The 18761-nt window shown below is 43.4% G+C and overlaps 1 protein-coding gene across 2 annotated transcripts in view; it reads left to right on the top strand.

The window, feature by feature from the left end:
• Positions 1–2314: 2314 nt before the first annotated feature.
• The window catches only part of SMPX (small muscle protein X-linked), a 54416-nt gene continuing 37969 nt past the window's right edge, over positions 2315–18761 (top strand). Inside the window, exons 1-3 of one of the 2 annotated variants that reach the window (XM_041742150.1) lie at positions 2315–2524; positions 6363–6419; positions 18525–18611. In XM_041742150.1, the coding sequence (XP_041598084.1) occupies positions 6381–6419; positions 18525–18611 (126 nt within the window). In that variant the 5' untranslated portion in view covers positions 2315–2524; positions 6363–6380. The remainder of the gene's footprint in view (positions 2525–6362; positions 6420–18524; positions 18612–18761) is intronic. The other variant, XM_041742149.1, reaches the window with a different exon arrangement.

Below are 18761 nucleotides of genomic sequence, written 5' to 3'. Positions count from 1 at the left end.
AAACAAGCATTAATTTGTTCACAGTTACAGTGTCAAAAATTAAAACTCAACATAGAAGTAAATGTAATGGCAAAATAAAGCGTTTTCATAGACCATAGCTAGTTTCTTTTTCATAATTCTTTGCTTCTAGTTAATCATTCTTCATTTATTGATTTTTCTTCTCTCCGTCAGCCTATAAAGTTTTTTTTGGGTTATAGCTTTACACATAATGGTATGGATAATTATCTATTAGTTCATTTAAAATTTTCTATATGATTTCTTTTACTCTTTGCCGAAACTGTAGGCAGTTCTATGATAGAGTAGAACTGAGCAAGAGGACCCCAAAAGAAGGCTGTAATTTGGGGCACATGATAAGAATCTTATCCATGAGGACATTTAGGGATGAGGCAATGGTATGAGCAGCCTGGCTTTTTTTTTTTTTCAGCCTGGCTCTTTCTGATGGCTCATGCATAGAGGAACAAGCAGAATCCTCTGGAATTCAGAGCCTAAAGACCTAGACTAGGGTTCCAAATGGACACTTCTTAGTCCTGTGACTTTACCTTTTTCAATGTGTTTTGTCATTTATAAAATGAAGATTTTTCTCATTTCTTCTTTGCAACCATGAGATCTAGTTCAGCTAATGAACTGTAAAGGAAGTCTGCTAAGGCTTCTGGGAGAGTTTCTTACCTGAGAAGAGGAAAGCCCCTTTCCCCACCATCCCTGTTGTTTTTTTTCCTTTGGATGCTAGTGCAAGATTCTGATTCTTGGAGCTGTGGCAGCCATCTTGGGAACAGGAAGTAAGAAGCATGAGGGTGTAAAACTGACTTGTTGAGAGACGCTGAGTAAAGAACTAGAAATTGGCTGGGGCTTTTTGACTTCATAAACCTCATGAACTTTACGGGTTCTCTTTTAAAAATATTTAATTTATTTATTCATAAGAGACACACAGAGAGAGGCAGAGACATAGGCAGAGGGAGAAGCAGGCTCCATGCAGGGAGCCCGATGTGGGACTCGATCTCGGGACTCCGGGATCAGACCCTGGGCCAAAGGCAGACACTCAACCACTGAGCCACCTGGGCATCCCATAAGGATTCTTTTAAACAGCACACAAATAGAATGGAATGGTGAGCTCCAAACGGAGATGAACCACGATTATCTGCTGAGCTCCTGATTACAGAACGTTGGTTTTCTTTTTACCACCCTGAAAACAAGCTAGTTGCTTCCGTTTGGAATGCATTCAGCTGCAGGGAACAGTAACATGACTTCAGGGGCTCCTATGAACCGGAACCTCTTTTCCTCACTTCACGAGAGGGCTGAGAGGAGATGGATGCTGGTGGTGGCTCAGTGGCCGACCACACTGTCAGGGACTCAGTGGCCAACCACACCGTCAGGGACTCAGACATGGAGTCACCTTCATCCAGGGGATGAATTTTAAGTGATAAGTGTGCTCGCTCTGTTTGGTCCTTCTACTGAAGGGAACTTCTAGGCAAAGGTAGTTTCAGAGACTGAAGAAGCAAAGCAAATTAAGTTATTAAGAAAAACAGTGTTAAAAATGATGAGCCCAGGTAAAAGAAAAAACAACCCTCAACTGCCAAAAATCAAACCAAAGCAAAAATAACGAGCGTGTGCCTTGGGACTTGGGAGCGTCCTGTTTAAAGAAGTGTCTTGCCTCATACTTGGTCCTAGCCCCATCAGAACTTGAAACCAGAGATTTCCTCTTAGTGTTGTTTTGTGCCGTTGTCTCTTGTGCTCTGTGGTTGTCCTTGTCACCAGCAGAGGCAGCAGAGCAGAGACAGCAAGGACTCAGCCCCCGAACCACATTTGAGTTGAATGATCTGGAACCATTTATGACCTACAAAGAGGGCGATGTCTTATAGTTTGACATAACGTTATGATTATCATCATTTGGGGAGCATTTGTTGACTGCTGCTCACAACAGAATTTCAACAGCCCCTAAGTGACCCAGCGAGGGCCCCAGTACTGCTGGGCGTCGGGGCCCCTGCCGAGAAGCTCGGGGCCACGTCGCTTCTCTCATCTGTACCGAACACTCCTCATCTTCTGGCCTCCAGGTAATAAGGCTAAAGATAGAAACTTTTCCTACTTTCCAAACTTCACTGTGCCCCCTCAGAACATGTGAGAAAGCGCAGCCAGCACCTTCTGGAAGATTAGGAGGGCAGTAAGATTCCGCAGCCACCTTCCGGCTGACATCTGAGCCCTGCTTTCAGCACGGTCAGGCCTTTCGGAGGCAGCCAGTATATGGCTTGTATCAAACTCTATATTTAGGAAGAACAACTGTGAGCTATGACAGGAATTCTCTTTAACACTTAGCCTTAAGTCGAGTTTCCCTCCAGCCCCGAGCGGGGAGCAGCTCTCAGTACCGAGAGAGGCACCGAGCGCTTGAGCTATTTCAGCCACATGCAAAGCATCGGAATTGAGATCGCAGCTCAGAGGACACCGGGCGTCCCTTCCACCTTCTGAGGAGCCTTGTATCCGTGCACCTGCTGCCTGGGACTTTCCTTAGGCAGCACACAAATACGTAGAGCAGGTAAGCAGGAGGACCCAGCTCGGGCGACCGGGCTTTCTGAAGGAAATTTCCTTGATACCTAACTTGAAGTGACTACTTAGAACTTTGTAGGCTTGTAACTAGTGGATGTAGCTTCCTTGTAAATTCACTGTTCACTGGTGGTGTTGCTGATTCTGTTTTAGAAAGTGTGTGTGTGTGTGTGTGTGTGTGTGTGTGTGTGTGTGTGTGTATGGGGGCGGCTATCTGAAAGAATACTGAACTCAAAGTAGTTTTCATTGACAGTGACATGAAGAAAATTTCCACGGTCCACATAGGACTGTGACCCTGAGCACTATGTCATTTTCATTCCTATGGCCAGGGCCACAGTCGGGCAGCTGCAGACCGAATCGAGCTGTAAGCCTAGAAATATGCAGGAGAATGTGCAGTAGAGAAAAGCTACCAGGCTAGCTCCCTGATTTACCTAAATGCAAATTATTGCCAGAGTTATTACCCAGTACAAGTTTAAAGTGCTTTTCCCCTCTCCCCCGGCGTCAGGCTTGGCCTCAGTGATAAAGTTCTATCACCATACAGATCGATTAGAATTACAAAACTGTCTTGTCGAAGAGCCCCACGTTGGTCACAGTGTTCCCTGTACCCGGCAGGGTGGAGGGCAGCACTTGTCCCTCCGTGTGGGCACCAGGTTCTGAGACACGGCAACCATGAGTGCCGCTTGCCTCTCGGCATATTTCAGGCAAAGTGAATAAGGAGTTAGTCAGTTCAGACAGCTGAACATCTTTCTACACCCTTCTCGGGAATTATTTTTAGCTGCAGGACAGAAGATAATTCCCGTTGAGATTGAGCTTTAGCCATTTAGTAGACTTTTAAAAAGAACAAATAAAGCCCCTTCTATCCAAATATTGATTTATTTTACTCTGAATCCTCACTTATTAAATCAGTGATATCAATGTTGACCAATTTTTGGTAAGTGAAAGAGTCTTATTTAGAAGTCAGATATTAGGTGCCGCCCAATCAAAAAACCAGCAGAGGTATATTGTATATGACTCAGCATACAGACCATTAAAGTTTCCCACCGGCTTGCAGATCTTCCAGGAAAACCCAACATGACTGTGCTAAGCTGGCAAGCATTTCCATTATAGTATAGGCTTTGTAAAAGTCAATATACGTCTTGTCAAACTTTCCGTGTTTCCCAATTTTAGCCAGAGCCAGGAGACGCAGTAACAGAGTACGCTAAAGGGTACCTCTTTGGATGAAAGGCTGGGGTCGGCTGTGAGTAGAGTTGTGCATCTAAGACATAGCTTTCTTTTTTGGTCGCCGGATGAGGCATGCAGATAAAGAAGGAAAGTGCATTCTCCGCTGCATCCCTAACGGAGGTGAATGCAGGGCTGGGGAAGCAGCCAGGGAACACTGTCTATTTTTATTCATCAGTGTGCTTTGCCCTGATTTCTCTGCGAATAATGAGGACAGCAGGAACGGCTCCAGGACTGATTTACACAAATGTTATATAGCCTGTTTGCAAGGAATGAGAGCTGGGATCTGACCAACTTTCTAAAGATGTCTCTATTGCAGATTGACATATATGTTCAGAAGGAATTATATGCAAACAAGATCATGCCCAGGTTACACAGGAGACGAGGTCCATGGTATAATATCTATCCTTTAGGCTCAGAGGTCCACAAGAAAGCAAAGCAATCCAATAGTTTGGTGAAAAAAACAAAATCAGCCTAATTTTTAAAAATGAGTGCAATATAAATAACACAATCATTCATTATCTGATTTGTTTTTTACATTTCAACATGCTATTGTAATAACAAAAGACATTTCCTACTTACTCTGTTTCCAATTGAATACAAAAACTTTTTGTAAGTTCCCAAGTGATGCTGGTTAAACTGTAGTTGTACATGCACATAGGAAGGTATATGCTGAGATGTTTAAAGTCCTGTGAGAATTATTGCTTTGCATGACTTCTAAGAGCTTTTGAGGAAAAAAAACATTAAAAATTAAACTACCAAGCTTTTCCTTTTGATATTGAACTATGTATCCTAGATCCAAAAATTAAAGCCTTCATTGACTCTTTGACACTGCAGGGAAAGACTGAAATCTATTTGAAATATACCATAGAGAAAAAAAATACATTCCTAATTGTTCAATTTGTTGTTACTTTTTAACCAAAGCAAAGATATTTCTACCTTGACCCTTCTAGATGCAGGCTATATCTATATATGACCAAAACATTCAGGTGAAACGTAAAGAAAAGGGGTGCCTGGGTGGCTCAGGGGTTGAGCGTCTGCCTTCGGCTCAAGGCGTAACCCCGGGATCTGGGATCGAGTCCCGCATCAGGCTCCCTGCATGGAGCCTGCTTCTCCCTCTGCCTGTGTCTCTGCCTCTCTCTCTGTCTGGGTCTCTGATGAATAAATAAATAAAATCTTAAAAAAAAGAAACTTAAAAAAAAACCTCACTGTTTTCATGTATGTGACTCCAAAGACTTACATTTGGATGTATTAGAGAGTTTTAAAAATTGTGTGATTGTTTAACTTCCTATAATAGAGCCAGGACTTTGAAAGATCTCAAAAAACTAAATGTTTTTCAGAGTTGTCAGATCCTTCGTATGTACAAGTGGTGAGGGGCGTTGTCGCTACATCAATTCTTACTCTGTACTTGAAGCCGTAGATCAATAAAGTACTGAAAAGTCATGGAGCTGTGGACAATGGCAATGAAACAATAACTATTTGCATCCCGCTTTCGAGTTCCCAAGACAGTTTTGGGACCTCTATGCCATTTTGATTCTCACCACAGCCTAAGAATCAGGTAAAATCTTAGGAAGAGGCAAAGGGCCTGGAAGTGTTGACCCAGGCCACGTGACACAGGACTTGTCACAAGCGCCCACACTGCTTGTCGGTGTTCCTTTTTGCTCCCAGGGTAGCACACGCATTTACACCAGTCAGTAGAGGAAGGTCAGTCCACCCATTTTATAGTTTGGGTTTAAAGAGCAGCATGTTTTCGGTTCACTGAATTTTTTTTTTTTTTTTTTTTACCTTTTTCCGCCGGGCCTGTCCGCATTTGACAGACCCAGCTCTGACAGTACTTGCGTGCGCGGTGGCAGGCCAGAGGCGGGCTGTTCCCTGTCCCCCTGGCACCTGCAAACCTGGGCCACCAAGCCACCTGCTGTAAGTCGGGTGGCCCCGTCCGAGAGCAAGCCCAAGTCCTTTGGGGAGGAAGCACTGCTGCATCTGGGAAATGTCGGGTCCCGGGAGTCCTTGCTTGCGGGGGGCTGGCGGCGGCCTACGCTCGCGGGAGGGGGGGACCGTGGCCGTCCTCAGGGCGCCCTCCGAGGCCCGGGCCCAGCACACACGTGCTCCGGGAGGGGGGCGGCCAGGAGTGAGGACCCAGCGCAGCCGGCCTTCAGGGCGGAGGACGAGCTCCCAACGGGCTGACACCCAGCCCTGGCAACCGCTCCTTGGGAGCAGAAGTTCAGTTTCAAGCGGAGACAGAGCTCCCGAGGCCCCACACAAAGGGGTTTTATTCCCACAACCTCTTAGCTCTGCTGCTCTGGGCAGTGGGGGCAGGAGGGCAGGGAAGGAGATGATAGGGCCTTTCAAGTTTCTGATCGCCTATCATTAGATCAGGGGCGAGGCCTCTCAGCATTTCTCCTCCTGAATGATTTATCGGGGCCCTCTAGTGTTCCCTCTCCCCAAGGCATTAGGGAGGGGGGTCTCTAAGTAACCTCAGAAACTGAGACTGAAAGAATAGAGGGCCACCGAAAGGGGTGACTGCCCAGTTGAATCATGAGTTAAGTTCTAATTTATCAAGTTGGCCAATCTGGATGCCGCCACCTCTAACAGTTTCTCACTTGTTTTTTTAGGGATAAGACCCCGTGAATATGTCGAAACAGCCGGTTTCCAATGTCAGAGCCATCCAGGTAAGGAGGCATATTTGTGTTTTAACGTTAGCTCTGCGACTCTTCGCCTGTTTGCTTAATACATCAGACTTTTTAGGATTGTTCACCCGTAGTTTGGTGATTCACTTCAAGAAAAGACCGACTCCTAGGGCACGAATGAGACCGGATCTGAGGCTGGGAAGGTACCACTGAGGAGGGAGAAACTACTTTTGTTCAATTGCACTGAAGTGTGAGACGATCAAAGTTATGAATGAGAATTAAATGACCATCTACCAAAATGCAGTGCTTATCTTTTTGATCTGTTTTTCGAGGTAGGTTTTTGATATGCTCATTGATGGGAATTTAAGAATTCACTTTCCATTTTTATATCTAACGGATTTTATTGACCCATCTATTTAGAAAACATCCTCTCTTGTCAAGTGTTCTTCCTCAGGGTTAGGTATTTATTTATCGCGTGAAGACTGTGTGCTGTTACGCCTCCTCATACCTTCTCAGCAAACAAATTCTTTGCTTACTTCAACTGACTTAAGAGTCACTCCAAAAGAGGAGAGGGAGAAATAGGCATTTTGGAACACAAATACAATTGTGAAGGTAACTTTCAATATTTGTTTTGACTCAATACTTAATTTGTTATTGTCTTAGGGTTTCTGTGTTTAACTCTTCCAGTGGCTCCCACGCTGTGATGCTGGGCATGATGTTTTATTGCAAAATTCCATCTTTCTCTTCCACCAGCATGGAGTCATCTGTGCTAAAGGGATGTTTACATTTTTTTCCTGGACTTTTCTGAATACCACAGGACATGTGGCACAGTTTCTGAATATTTGGGATATTCAGTTCCTGAATATCTGATGCACCATCACAGCATGAGCATAAGCGATTGACCATATTTTGGAGGGATGTGCATGTGGCCAGATTGTGGGGTTAGAGATCCTAGCACATGCCAGTGGTAGAGGTGGGTGGAGGGACAACATACTGTTACCTGTCAAGATTAATGCACAGCCTTATGTGGATGGGCTTCTTAAGTGGCAAGATATATTACAACCCCTGGACACTTGTCATAGAATGAACTACCAAGGAAGAGCTTATTGTCAAGGATCCAACTCCACATTGCCACCTTTGGCCCGCCCTTCTGTGTCCACCTAGTGAATCTCTGACATACCTTGATGTCAGTAGTGGAGTTTATTTTGCCTCCCAGACCTGTGGGCATCCTTGAGCCTTTGAACCTTCTTTACTGGAGTTTGAAGTAAAAGTTAACCATCTAGTTAATCCATACTGGTGTGGAATCATGGGAAAACTTTGTCTCTCTACCTCTGTTTCCACATCTATGAAATGGAGATAATAACAGTGCTCACGTCCCAGAGCTACACATACAAGGTACTTAAAACAGCACAGGAAGCCCTCATTAAGTGTCAACTGTTATCATAATAATTATCATTCAGGAATGTTCTTTGTTAATGTCATGAGAAATAATATAATTTAATCACTGCATTTGAAGCTCCCAAAGTGTTAAACATAAAATTTCCTTTTTATTTTGCAGGACACAAAAACATAGTCTTCTCTCAGGCTATCTTTGCTTCTCTTCCTTTCAAAGCTGAAAGTGTGTTGATTTTTCTTCCTCAGTGCTTTCTGGCTTCCCTCAAATCTACACTGAAAATTCACCAGTATCTTATCTACTAATTTTGACCTTGATATATTTTTAGGCCTGTAATATTTAAAAAGTTGCTATGGACTCTTCTCAGTAACTGTTATTTTACTGCATTTAAAAAATTCCATCCACTCTACCAACAAAGGCAATAGAGTGCTTCCTTATGGATGTGGTTTTGCCTCTTTCCGTATATTTTATGCCACTCAAAAAGCCTAATTTAATGCACCTTCAAATGAAATGTTATTTCTCGTGGCTAAATAGGATCTGCATTGTCTGATATTTTTCTATGATCTCTGCATTAACCTAAAGTCAGGTTTATTAAATAGAATATGAAAATGGTTACAGTATTAAAAATGGTTTATAGTAGTAACATTATCTAGGGTACAAACAGTCATGTCGGGAATAGAAACCCCACATGATGAGGGAGTACCCTCCTTGTTTATTTTTTTATTTTTATTTCCTCCTTGTTTAAATAGCACTTAAAGATCTTAAATGTTCTATTCAACACGTTCTAGTTGCTTCTCCTTTTTATTAGGATCTCATTTCCAGTGTGTTTCAACCTCATTTCCTGGGTATATGCTTTGTGACAGGCACTGTGCAAAGTGCAGGCCATGCAATGATGAATTGATAGCCAAACCCCCTGTTCGAGGAGCTTGTCTCCAGGCCTTACTAGCTGTGTGTCTTTCGGCAAGTTGTTTATCCTCTTTGTGCCTTGCTTTTCTCATCTATCAAGTGGGGAATTAAATATAGTACTGGTCTCATAGGATTGCCATGAGAGTTAAATGAATTAATACCTGTGAATGCCTAGGCTAATGCCCAGCTCCTGGTGATTGCTTAATAAATATTAGCTGTTATCATCACTCATCAATCATCACCACCATCATCATTACCATCATCTAGTTCAACAGTTCCCAAAGTGTGTCTCTTGGAATACTAGTTTTCTGGAATGCCATTTGTTAATTAAAAGGTTCCACGACAGAGTGTTTGAGGAACACTAAATTTGGGGGGTGGGGAGGTTGGATAGGATCTTTACTGCAGGATTTCTCAGAGTCCATAACTTGCTAATGGCTTTGTGTGTTTCCAAGAAAGTGGTGATATAGGCAGAGTTTTCTAAACATACAGGAATTTTCAAATGATTATTTTCTAGCATAGTATTTTGCAGCACAAACTGCTAGAAAATAATGACTTAGATCTCTATTTTGTCTGGGTTGAGCAAACTTAAGCCACTGTCAGCTACACTTAATATAGTTAGGCATTTAGACAGTTGAACTACTGCATCTATGCGCATCAGACCACATGGAGCCAAATGGTTACAAATCTCTGCCTGGCACTCACTCTGTGACGTTAGGTCACCCTTAGTTTACCCTTCTGTAAAATGGGGACGATCACACTACTTGAAAGGATTGTTATAATGAATAAAATAATGAATGGCAAGTGCCTGGTTTATAGCACACAATTCCTTAAGAGATGGCTTTCTTAACTGCCCAAGTAATGCTTGGTTTCTCTTCAACTGGTTCCATCCCCTCCACACCCCAGATTAACAGGGAGGCCAGAAACTAGGCCTATCCTTAGGGGACTTGGACAGCTGTCTTTCAGACCCACATGGAAAAGGTGGTCTTTGGATTGTATGGGGATTCTATCTAAGTTGGTGTTTCTCTTCAGTTGTGCTAATGAAATCACATTTATGCCAGGGACATAAAAAGACCCTGAAGAAATCAGTTGATCCTTTCTTTGCCTGGACAGGGCCTTTGTCTCCTAAGTAGCTATAAGGCCGTGTACCAGATACTGACAAATCTTTTCTATAAAGGGCAAAATAGTAAATATTTTAGGGTTTGCATATCATTGGGTCTCTGTTTTAACTACCCAACTCTGCCATCATAGCACAAAAGCAGACATAGGCAGTACCTAAATGAATGAATGGCTGTGTGCCAATGCAACTTTATTTATAAAAACAGGTGGCAGGTTGGGTTTGGTCTATGGGCCATAGTTTACTGACCCTTATTCTGTACTCTCCAGGCTGCTTGTTAAACCCCGTTATTGATGGGGATGGAGTTGCAACCAAGGTAACATCAGCACAGTCAGTGTAGTGGCTGATCCCTTCAGGTGAAAACATTTGATGTGACAGGTAGGGAAAGCTTGAGCTGTTGGGAAATCCAATCCCATCAGTGATCTGTTCAGGAAGTCTCTAATGAGACCAACTGACACTGGACACTCCTCTTCCTCCTGAATGCACCCCCTTTGGAAACCACCATGGGCCTTTCCTAGGGCCTCAGCCCACCCAGAGCCAATGTTCTCTAGGTCACCACTGGCTTTTCTCTCCACCATTGACCCAAGTGAGCTGAATATTATTTGTCTTCTCTTATGAGAGCTGAGAACTTCATGGTTGAATGGAAAAGAGTTCTGTGCCTTAGTCTTAGCTCTGCTCTGTGACTTCACCCCTCTGGTCCTCTGATGTGCAAAGGGAAGGTGTTGGATTAAATGGCCTCCAAGCCTCTGTGCAGCTTCTAATAGTCTATGAACTTCCTGAGAATAGCTTCTAAGGTTTATTATTAGGATGATAATAGTCACAGTTTCTTCAGGGTTTACTATGTACTTGGTGCAGTGCAGTGAGATCTCCATGGATTATAATGAAAGGTTTAGAGAAGTGAAAGAACTCACCCAGGATCACACAGCTTCTAAGTAGGAGAGTCGGGACCCAAACTCAAATCGTCCGTCCCAAAGCCCATGTGTGGAACCACTCCGGCAACATTCTCTAGTCTCATTACTTACCATCCCCACTCTGGCATGCAGAGCGAGGACGGAGGAGTGGGTGGGACCATCTAATAGGTAATCATAAGTACCAAGCCGGGTCCTCCCTTTTAAAGAGCTCAAGTGACATTGAGAAAGAGTGCCAGCATCGTAGGGAAGAAGGTAATAGCCTACCTGATTAAATTAATCTTAAACGTGAGCTGGCTGGGAGTGAAAAGTACGAAGTAAAGTGACTCAGTGACGAACACGGTCTCAAAATACAAACGGCCATGGCCACTGAATTCCCACCTCTCTGTTTACTTCACTTAACCAACCTGCTTGTGAAACTGAACCTAACTCTTATTATACATTTTAAAGGAATGATTATATGCACCCTACTACATCCTTAGTATATATATAGCCTCTTATGGGAACTTGTCCGTTGCTACCCAATCCCTGTATAGAACAGAATATCATGATGCTCTGAGCTTTAATATTTCTTTCACTTTCCTACTCATTATCATTGCTCTTCTACCCCCCAATGCCCAGGGCATAAAGGCTCCATGGAAGAAGAAAACACCCTGACCAAAGTCTTTATAGACAGGTGTCAGAGATTCTAAGTGCTTCCTGACTAGGATTTCTAGTTTAAATTTTTTAAAAAGATTTTATTTATTTATCCATGAGAGACACACAGAGAGAAGCAGGCTCCCTGCTGGGAGCCTGATGTGAAACCTGGTCCTAGGACTCCACGATCACGACCTGAGCCAAAAGCAGATGCTCAACCACTGAGCCACGCAGGTCCCCTAGGAGTCTGGTTTATAAAGAATTTCAGTTACATGACAATCTTTGGCACAAAGGAATAAACTGTCACTACCCATGTTCGGCCAGTTAATCAAATACATTGGTTAAAGCTAAAGATAATATCATGATACATATCTTCCTTTCATATCTTATTTAAATTTAAAAGTTAAAAATGAATTTTCATTTGCCACTTGTTTTAATGTAGAGTCAAGGCCTTTTCTCTGATCATGGATCTACTGCTTCTTTCTTATGTAAACCACTGTAATACAGTGTTTATTACTTCTAACTCTGGTTTCTTTAACATGTAGGGAGATGATGAATGTTAAAAGACTAACTCTAGAGTGGGCTCATGCTACCTCCAGCTGATAATCTTTACTGCTCTGAACAGGGCTCCACATTGGTAACATGAAGCAAGTAGTCCATGTTGGCCAAGAGATGTCATTTTTTTTATTTTTGAGGCTGACCTTTCTAAGTACCTCAGAATTATGACCTGCCCTCAACCAACTGTACACATTAACTTAATAGCCATATAGTACATTCTTGAAATCTGCTTTTCCCTGGATGACAAGACGACAGTTGGGTCATTCAGGAAATTACTGAAGAGAGTAATGTGATGAGAAGAGAGAGGGAGAGAGAGAGAGAAAAGAAAGATTTTCAGTATGAAACACCATGGGCGATGGACAGTGGCTGAGTGAGAAGATTCTCAAGATTGTGTTGAGTGGGTAAGTTTTGTATGTTCTGAATCTTTTCCAGATTTCAAGAATCCCTAAAGACAAAGAAGTTATATTCTAATGGTAGAGAACTGTATTTTAAAATAGGTTGGACTACATTTTAGTTGGTAGGTTCATCTGTCTCTCTTAATTTAGGCTAATATATCAAATAAGAATCGCATTTTTAAAAAGATGTATTTATTTATTTACGGGTGGGGGAGAGAGAAAGAGATCAAGAGAGAGCGCACAAGAGCAGGGGGAGGGAGAAGCAGACTCCCCGCTGAGCAGGGAGCTAGATGTGGGATTCAGTCCCAGGATGCCGGGATCATGACCTGAGCCAAAGGCAGTTGTTTAACCGACTGAGACACCCAGGTGCCCCAAGAATCTCATTTTCTAATCAGCTATTGAGAAACTTCTTTCTGAAAGTCTCTGTGAAGATGCTAGAAATCTCAAAATGGTGATGCCTGGGTGGCTCAGCGGTTGAGCATCTGCCTCTGACTCAGGGCGTGATCCCAGGGTCCGGGATTGAGACCGGGATATGCATCGGGCTCCCTGCAGAGAGATTGCTTCTCCCTCTGCCTATGTCTCTGCCTTTCTCTGTCTCTCATGAATAAATAAATAAAATCTTTTTTTTAAAAAAAGAGAAATCTCGGGGATCCCTGGGTGGCTCAGCGGTTTAGCGCCTGCCTTTGGCCCAGGGCACGATCCTGGAGTTCCGGGATCGAGTCCCACGTCGGGCTCCCGGCATGGAGCCTGCTTCTCCCTCCTCCTGTGTCTCTGCCTCTCTCTCTCTATGTCTATCATAAATAAATAAATCTTTTAAAAAAAGAGAGAAATATCAAAATGTCATACCTTGCTCCGTTCAGAGGTCTAGGATACCAAGAATAGGAAGGTACAGAAAGGAATACTGCAAAATGCAACCCTGCAGGGTTTCCCTCTGCCTGTGGCCTGGGAGGATGGCATGAGGCAGGGGGATGGCTATAGATTCTGGCCTGAGTGGCTGGAGACCTCTGAAAACTAAAGATAGAATCAGTGTGTGTGTTGGGGTGGGGGGACGGTTATCTGAAACAAATATGCAATGGGAGGAAACTCCAAAAGCCTCAACACTGAAGGGAGAGCCAGAATGGGTGCCAACAGGGAGGGAGAGACAAGAGAACACTGGCAGAGGAAAGCAAAGTAGATAGGGATTGTCAGTGCCCAGGGGCGGAGAGCTATCAGAATCCAACCCACTGGGGAAAGAAGATGTCACTCCATTGTAAGTCACACAGGAGGGACTGTGGAGGGAATATTGTTTCCAGAATCCTCAGGCTCAATGCCTGGAGCCAAGCAGGAGAACAATACAAATAATTAAGGGAGTAGTGGAATTAACTTACAGGGAATTCTTTCTACTTTTCTTCGCCTGGTGAGATCAAGTGTACTATTCATTTCACATCAGATAGGTCCATTATCAGGGAACTGTATCCTGTTCTGGCAAAAGATGATCTAGTAGATTTTTTTCCATTCCCAACTTCGAGGATGTACCAAATTATGTATAGCTTGGGAAAGCTATGCGCTGGGCTTGCTGCGTCAGGGGCATATTTAAAAATATCTAAGATGAATAAAACTTAAGGGAGGAAAAGAAATGCAAGGGAATGTGTTATGAAAGGAAGAAACGAAAGCCTGCTTCCTTTGCATTTATACAGAGTCTATAAAGAGAAGGAAGTGCAATCTTATAGAATAAACAAATCTAGAAAAAGTCTAATAACATCAATGATGTGGAGTCAACTCAACACAGAGAAAGTCTACCACCAATGACCTGGATTGACTCCATTTTCTTTCATAAAAATGTACCCAGTATTCAAAATCCATTTTGAATAGTGAATATCATACCCAATTTGCAGATGAAAATGTTAATCATTGAAAGGGTATTTTATTTGCGTTCAAACAGAGTTGAGTCAGTGAAAAACAAGATTATGACATGATTCTCTAGCCAATGGAATAAAAAAGAGAGCTAAGGTCTATGTATTTTCATTAAATTCAAGTTGTAAGGAATTTTTCTTATGGCTATAATTTAGTCTGTAATTTGTCACTCAGATATCACCACCCTACAATTATATTAATGAACTGTCTCTAATCATTTACAAAGCACTCTCTGACACTCCCTTCAGGTGTACGCTAATGGCTGGATATCTGACGCGTTCTTGGGCTGCTTTGGATCCTGTCAATATTTGCTGTCAAAAAAAACCATTTAGGTTCCTGGTTTCTTGAGGGATGCCTTAAAGATGAAAAAGCATCAAGTCAGTGAGTTAATGGTTCATTTTTCAATGTGGCTTTTCTCTGACACCGATTTTGGGATTATCCACTTTGTGTGCCCGTTTTCCAAGGCCATTCTCAAAGTGTAACCCTGTAATTTTTCTGACAGTTTTGAGAATTTTAGAGTGGTTAGAGCTCATTTTGTTCAGGTAAAAAAGTGCTCTTTGGAGAGGGCTTGATGGAGTGAAAAGATCTGTCCTTAAGATCAGAAGCTCTGATTCGGAAACCTGGCTTTTCCTCCAACTCTTTGTGTGACACCTAACTTCTCTGAGGCTCAGTTTCTTTTTCTTTTTTTTAAAGATTTTATTTATTTATTCATGAGAGACACACACAGAGAGAGAGAGAGAGAGAGAGGAGAGAGGCAGAGACACAGGCAGAGGGGGAAGCAGGCTCCATGCAGGGAGCCCGACGTGGGACTCGATCCTGGGTCTCCAGGATCACGCCCTGGGCTGAAGGCGGCTAAACCGCTGAGCCCCCCCCCCCCCAGGCTGCCCCGGCTCAGTTTCTTCATCAGCAAAACAAAGGTGATGGTACGAACCTCAAACCTCAGAAGTCTGTTGCGAGGATGTAGGCCCTAGGCTGAATCGGGGTTTGGGGGTGGCGAAAGTACTGTGTGGTGGGTGGCCAGGGGAGTAGTTACGGTCCCCAGTGTCACGCCGGCTTAGCCAGTCCAAAACCCAGCTCTGCCACATGTACCGACCGTTTGCTAAACGCACATTCATTAGCAAGCAGGCACAAACCGGCCCGTGCAGTCTGTCTGCGGGCTCCAGGAAGCCTCAGCTCTCGTTCCTTCAAGTGCTTCAAGTGACTGTCGCGTCACATAAAAGGCTCACATGAGGCAGGTGGGGATTCCGTGCCCCTAGTTGGCAGCACCCAGCGGGAAACCCTTGTTATCGGTGGCTGGAGACAGGCCCATTTAGGGATCGCTCCCCGAGCTCTGTCTCTGCAGATGCAATCTACAGGCCATCAGATTCTCACACTCTGTTCGGTGGCGGTGGTGGTGGTGGTGGGGGTTGTCTCTAAAACATTTTAACCAGTCTACAGACCCTAACCTCCTCTAATTTCTTCAACAAGAGCCATTTCTAATGCTCATGCCATTATTTCACCTATTTTTGACATTTCTTCAAATGTCAAGACCTCAGATGTTAGTGGGTGTTTGGCTTAATGGAAGGACTTGGAGTAGCAATCGTGGGAACGTGGTCTTAGTGATATTTTATCACCTAATGACCACCCACCCTACTGAGAGAATAAACTCCCATTTAGAGCAACAGAATTCTCTAGAGCTGCAGTTTAGACCAGGCTGAACATATAAAATATCACATCCCCTATGTTAGTTGAGAGTAAATTACAGACAACTTAACAATAGGAAGAACGAACGTTGTAAGTACATGTCAATACTCATCCACTTAGGGGTGATCTCTTTCAATGGTTGTCAGATTGCCCCCCTGCCCCACACACGCTGGAAGGAACTGCTCACGGCCCAGGGTTTGGGGAAATCAGATGGGGTCCTGCACTCCCTTCCACCTTAGCCAGAGCAGCTCTACCTCTACCTGGTTTGCATTTTAGCTCACAGTACTTTACTTGAAGAAAGGGTTCCAGAGCTGAAAGGCCTGAAAACCACTGGCAAAGCCTAACATTCATATTACAAATGGGAAAGATGAGACCCAGAACAGTTGTCACTTTTTCAAGTACAGAGAATCTGTAACAACTCCTAGCACTGGGCTCTTTTCCCTAGCAGAAGCCACCCGTTTACCGTGGAGAGGCGACATGCACTGCTAAAATTAAACTCTGAGCAAGAAAAGGTGGTGTTCCCATAGCATGTGTTTTACCCGAATACATTATCCTGGATGACCTTATGTGTTCCTTTACTGAAAACCCACAACCCACTATAGAGCATGCACACTTGATCACATAGGTTCGTTTAGCAATAAAGTCTTTCAGAAACTCTATGTGAACCTCAACTCACTACTAGGAAGATGCCGTCTGTAGATGCTTAATAAATGGGTCAGGGTAGAGATGATCTAATTAAACTTTTAGCCAGTTAACCTTCTCCCCCCGAAGTCCTTGTACCTACTTTTCCCCCCTTTTTCTTTTTTCCCCCCTTTTTCAATCAAAGTGTAGTAATGGAGATAGTTATTGCTTCAATATAGATAATCATCTGCAGGTCTTATTTTCATGGTTTTGATCTTATTTCAGGACCCTAATGAGTGTTCATCCAATCTAAGATGCTGCCAACTGTAAAATACCATTATTTTATGGCCTGCCAAAAAATAAAAATGTGCCAATTAAAAATTTAAGAAACCATTGGTTGTAAGACACATTTTGATTTCAGAGATATTAAAAGAGGAGTATCCCGGAATTCATGAGGTATCCTACCAAATATTGCCACCACAGAAGACGTATTTTCTCCCTTGCCTTATGCCCCTCCCTCCTCCCACTCTAGACCACCTGATATTTCCAGTAAGCAGAGGCATAGCATAGAAGGCTCAGCCTTAGACTTTCCAAAATGCTTCCGTCTAAAATTGTGTTGCACCTATATTCTGGTATACATTGTACACACCGATAAAAATACTCTTTGGCTTCTTGGCCCTAGGAATGGTGATGTACCTGTTTTGATACTCTCTATGAACACTTTGGATCTGTTTCCTTTCTGTAGGATCGGCTTTATTCTAGTAGGAAAGAGAGTTTTAAAGACCCTAGGAGGAAATCACCACTTCCTGCTCTGGGGAGAACACAGATCTGCCAGGCTGCCTGAACATGGACCCTGGATATTTCCTATCTTGAGTTAAACATTCCTCTGGCAACAGAGCTCATATCAGACAGTTCCAAATGGATCTACCACGTTTCCTAATAATTTTGTTTGATGTGGTACCAAAATTGCCCAAACTGTATCACCAGGTAGTAAAATATTTCGTTCCCTTTGCTTGGGCATCATTTTCCTGCATAACATCAAAGTGCAATTTCAACTTTTCAGGTCTAAATACCCAATTACTCATATCCAAAAACTCATACACTTTATCGTAAGTGGAAAAATTATGTTCGACCTTAAAAAAAGTTTTTGTTTTCTTTTTAGAGAGAGAGCACTGGTGGAGGGGAGGGGCAGAAGGAGACAGAGAATCTTTTTTTTTTTTTTTTTCAGAGAATCTTTTTTAAAAAATATTTTATTTGTTTGAGACAGAGCACAAGCCGGGAGAGTGTCAGAGGGAGAGGGAGGAGGAGAAGCAGGTTCCAGCTGAGCAGGAAGCCGGATGTGGGGCTTGATCCCAGGACTCCGGGATCATGACCTGAGCCAAAGGCTGCCGTTGAAACGATTGAGTCACCCGGGCACCTCACACATTATCTTCATAAAGGACAAAAATCTATGAAGTGTGACACCAATGAACTTGACTTTCCAGCACTCTCCTTATGCACTGATCTGCACAGTGGTGTACTGGGGAGAAGGTAGAGGAGCATCAATTATAGAGATCTCAAGAAGTGCTGAAAAAAATCATAGACATTATGGAAAGGAGGAGGTGGTTTAGCAGGTGTGAATGCGGCCCTCCTAGGGTGAATCTGAAGGAAGCTGAAGGAGGGCTAAGGAGTGGAATGGCTTCTGTGGATGCTGTTTCCTCCTTTCCTATCATTATGTGTTCCTTCCCCATCTGAGGGAGAGAAAAATATTAAGCATCACAGGAGGGCAACAGCCGGAACAAAGTGTCTTAAAATTCTTCTATTCAACAGGGAATTGTGAAATCACTGCACAGACCTAAGGATGAGTTCCAGAAATTTGTAATAAATGGAAGTCACATTTTCCTTTGCATATTTTTATTCTGTCATTATGGCAATTTTCTTGAGGTAAAAAGCTTTAGGGATGTACTTTCTAGATGCATTTCTCCTCGCAATGATTATGGTCTCTGAGTGCCATTGCAACTTACTTTTTTGAGCTAAATCTTCCCTGCTTTTTTCTTTTAGGCAAATATCAACATCCCAATGGGAGCCTTTCGGCCGGGAGCTGGGCAACCTCCCAGAAGAAAAGAGTGTACTCCGGAAACGGAGGAGGTGAGGAGAATTTAGCTGGCAGAGCTCAGCCCTCTCTTTCCCCTCCAGCCTCCGGATGAGAGCGGGGCAGAGGCAAGGCAAGGCTTGGCTCTCCAGGACAAGGGAGGCGTGAATGAATGTGGGTCAAGGAGTCACCACCCAGTAGATCCA

The sequence above is a fragment of the Vulpes lagopus genome, chromosome X (genome assembly GCF_018345385.1).
Source record: "Vulpes lagopus strain Blue_001 chromosome X, ASM1834538v1, whole genome shotgun sequence".
Taxonomy (NCBI): domain Eukaryota; kingdom Metazoa; phylum Chordata; class Mammalia; order Carnivora; family Canidae; genus Vulpes; species Vulpes lagopus.
Note: the sequence above shows the minus strand (reverse complement) of the source record. Positions and strands in the feature narration are given on the sequence as shown.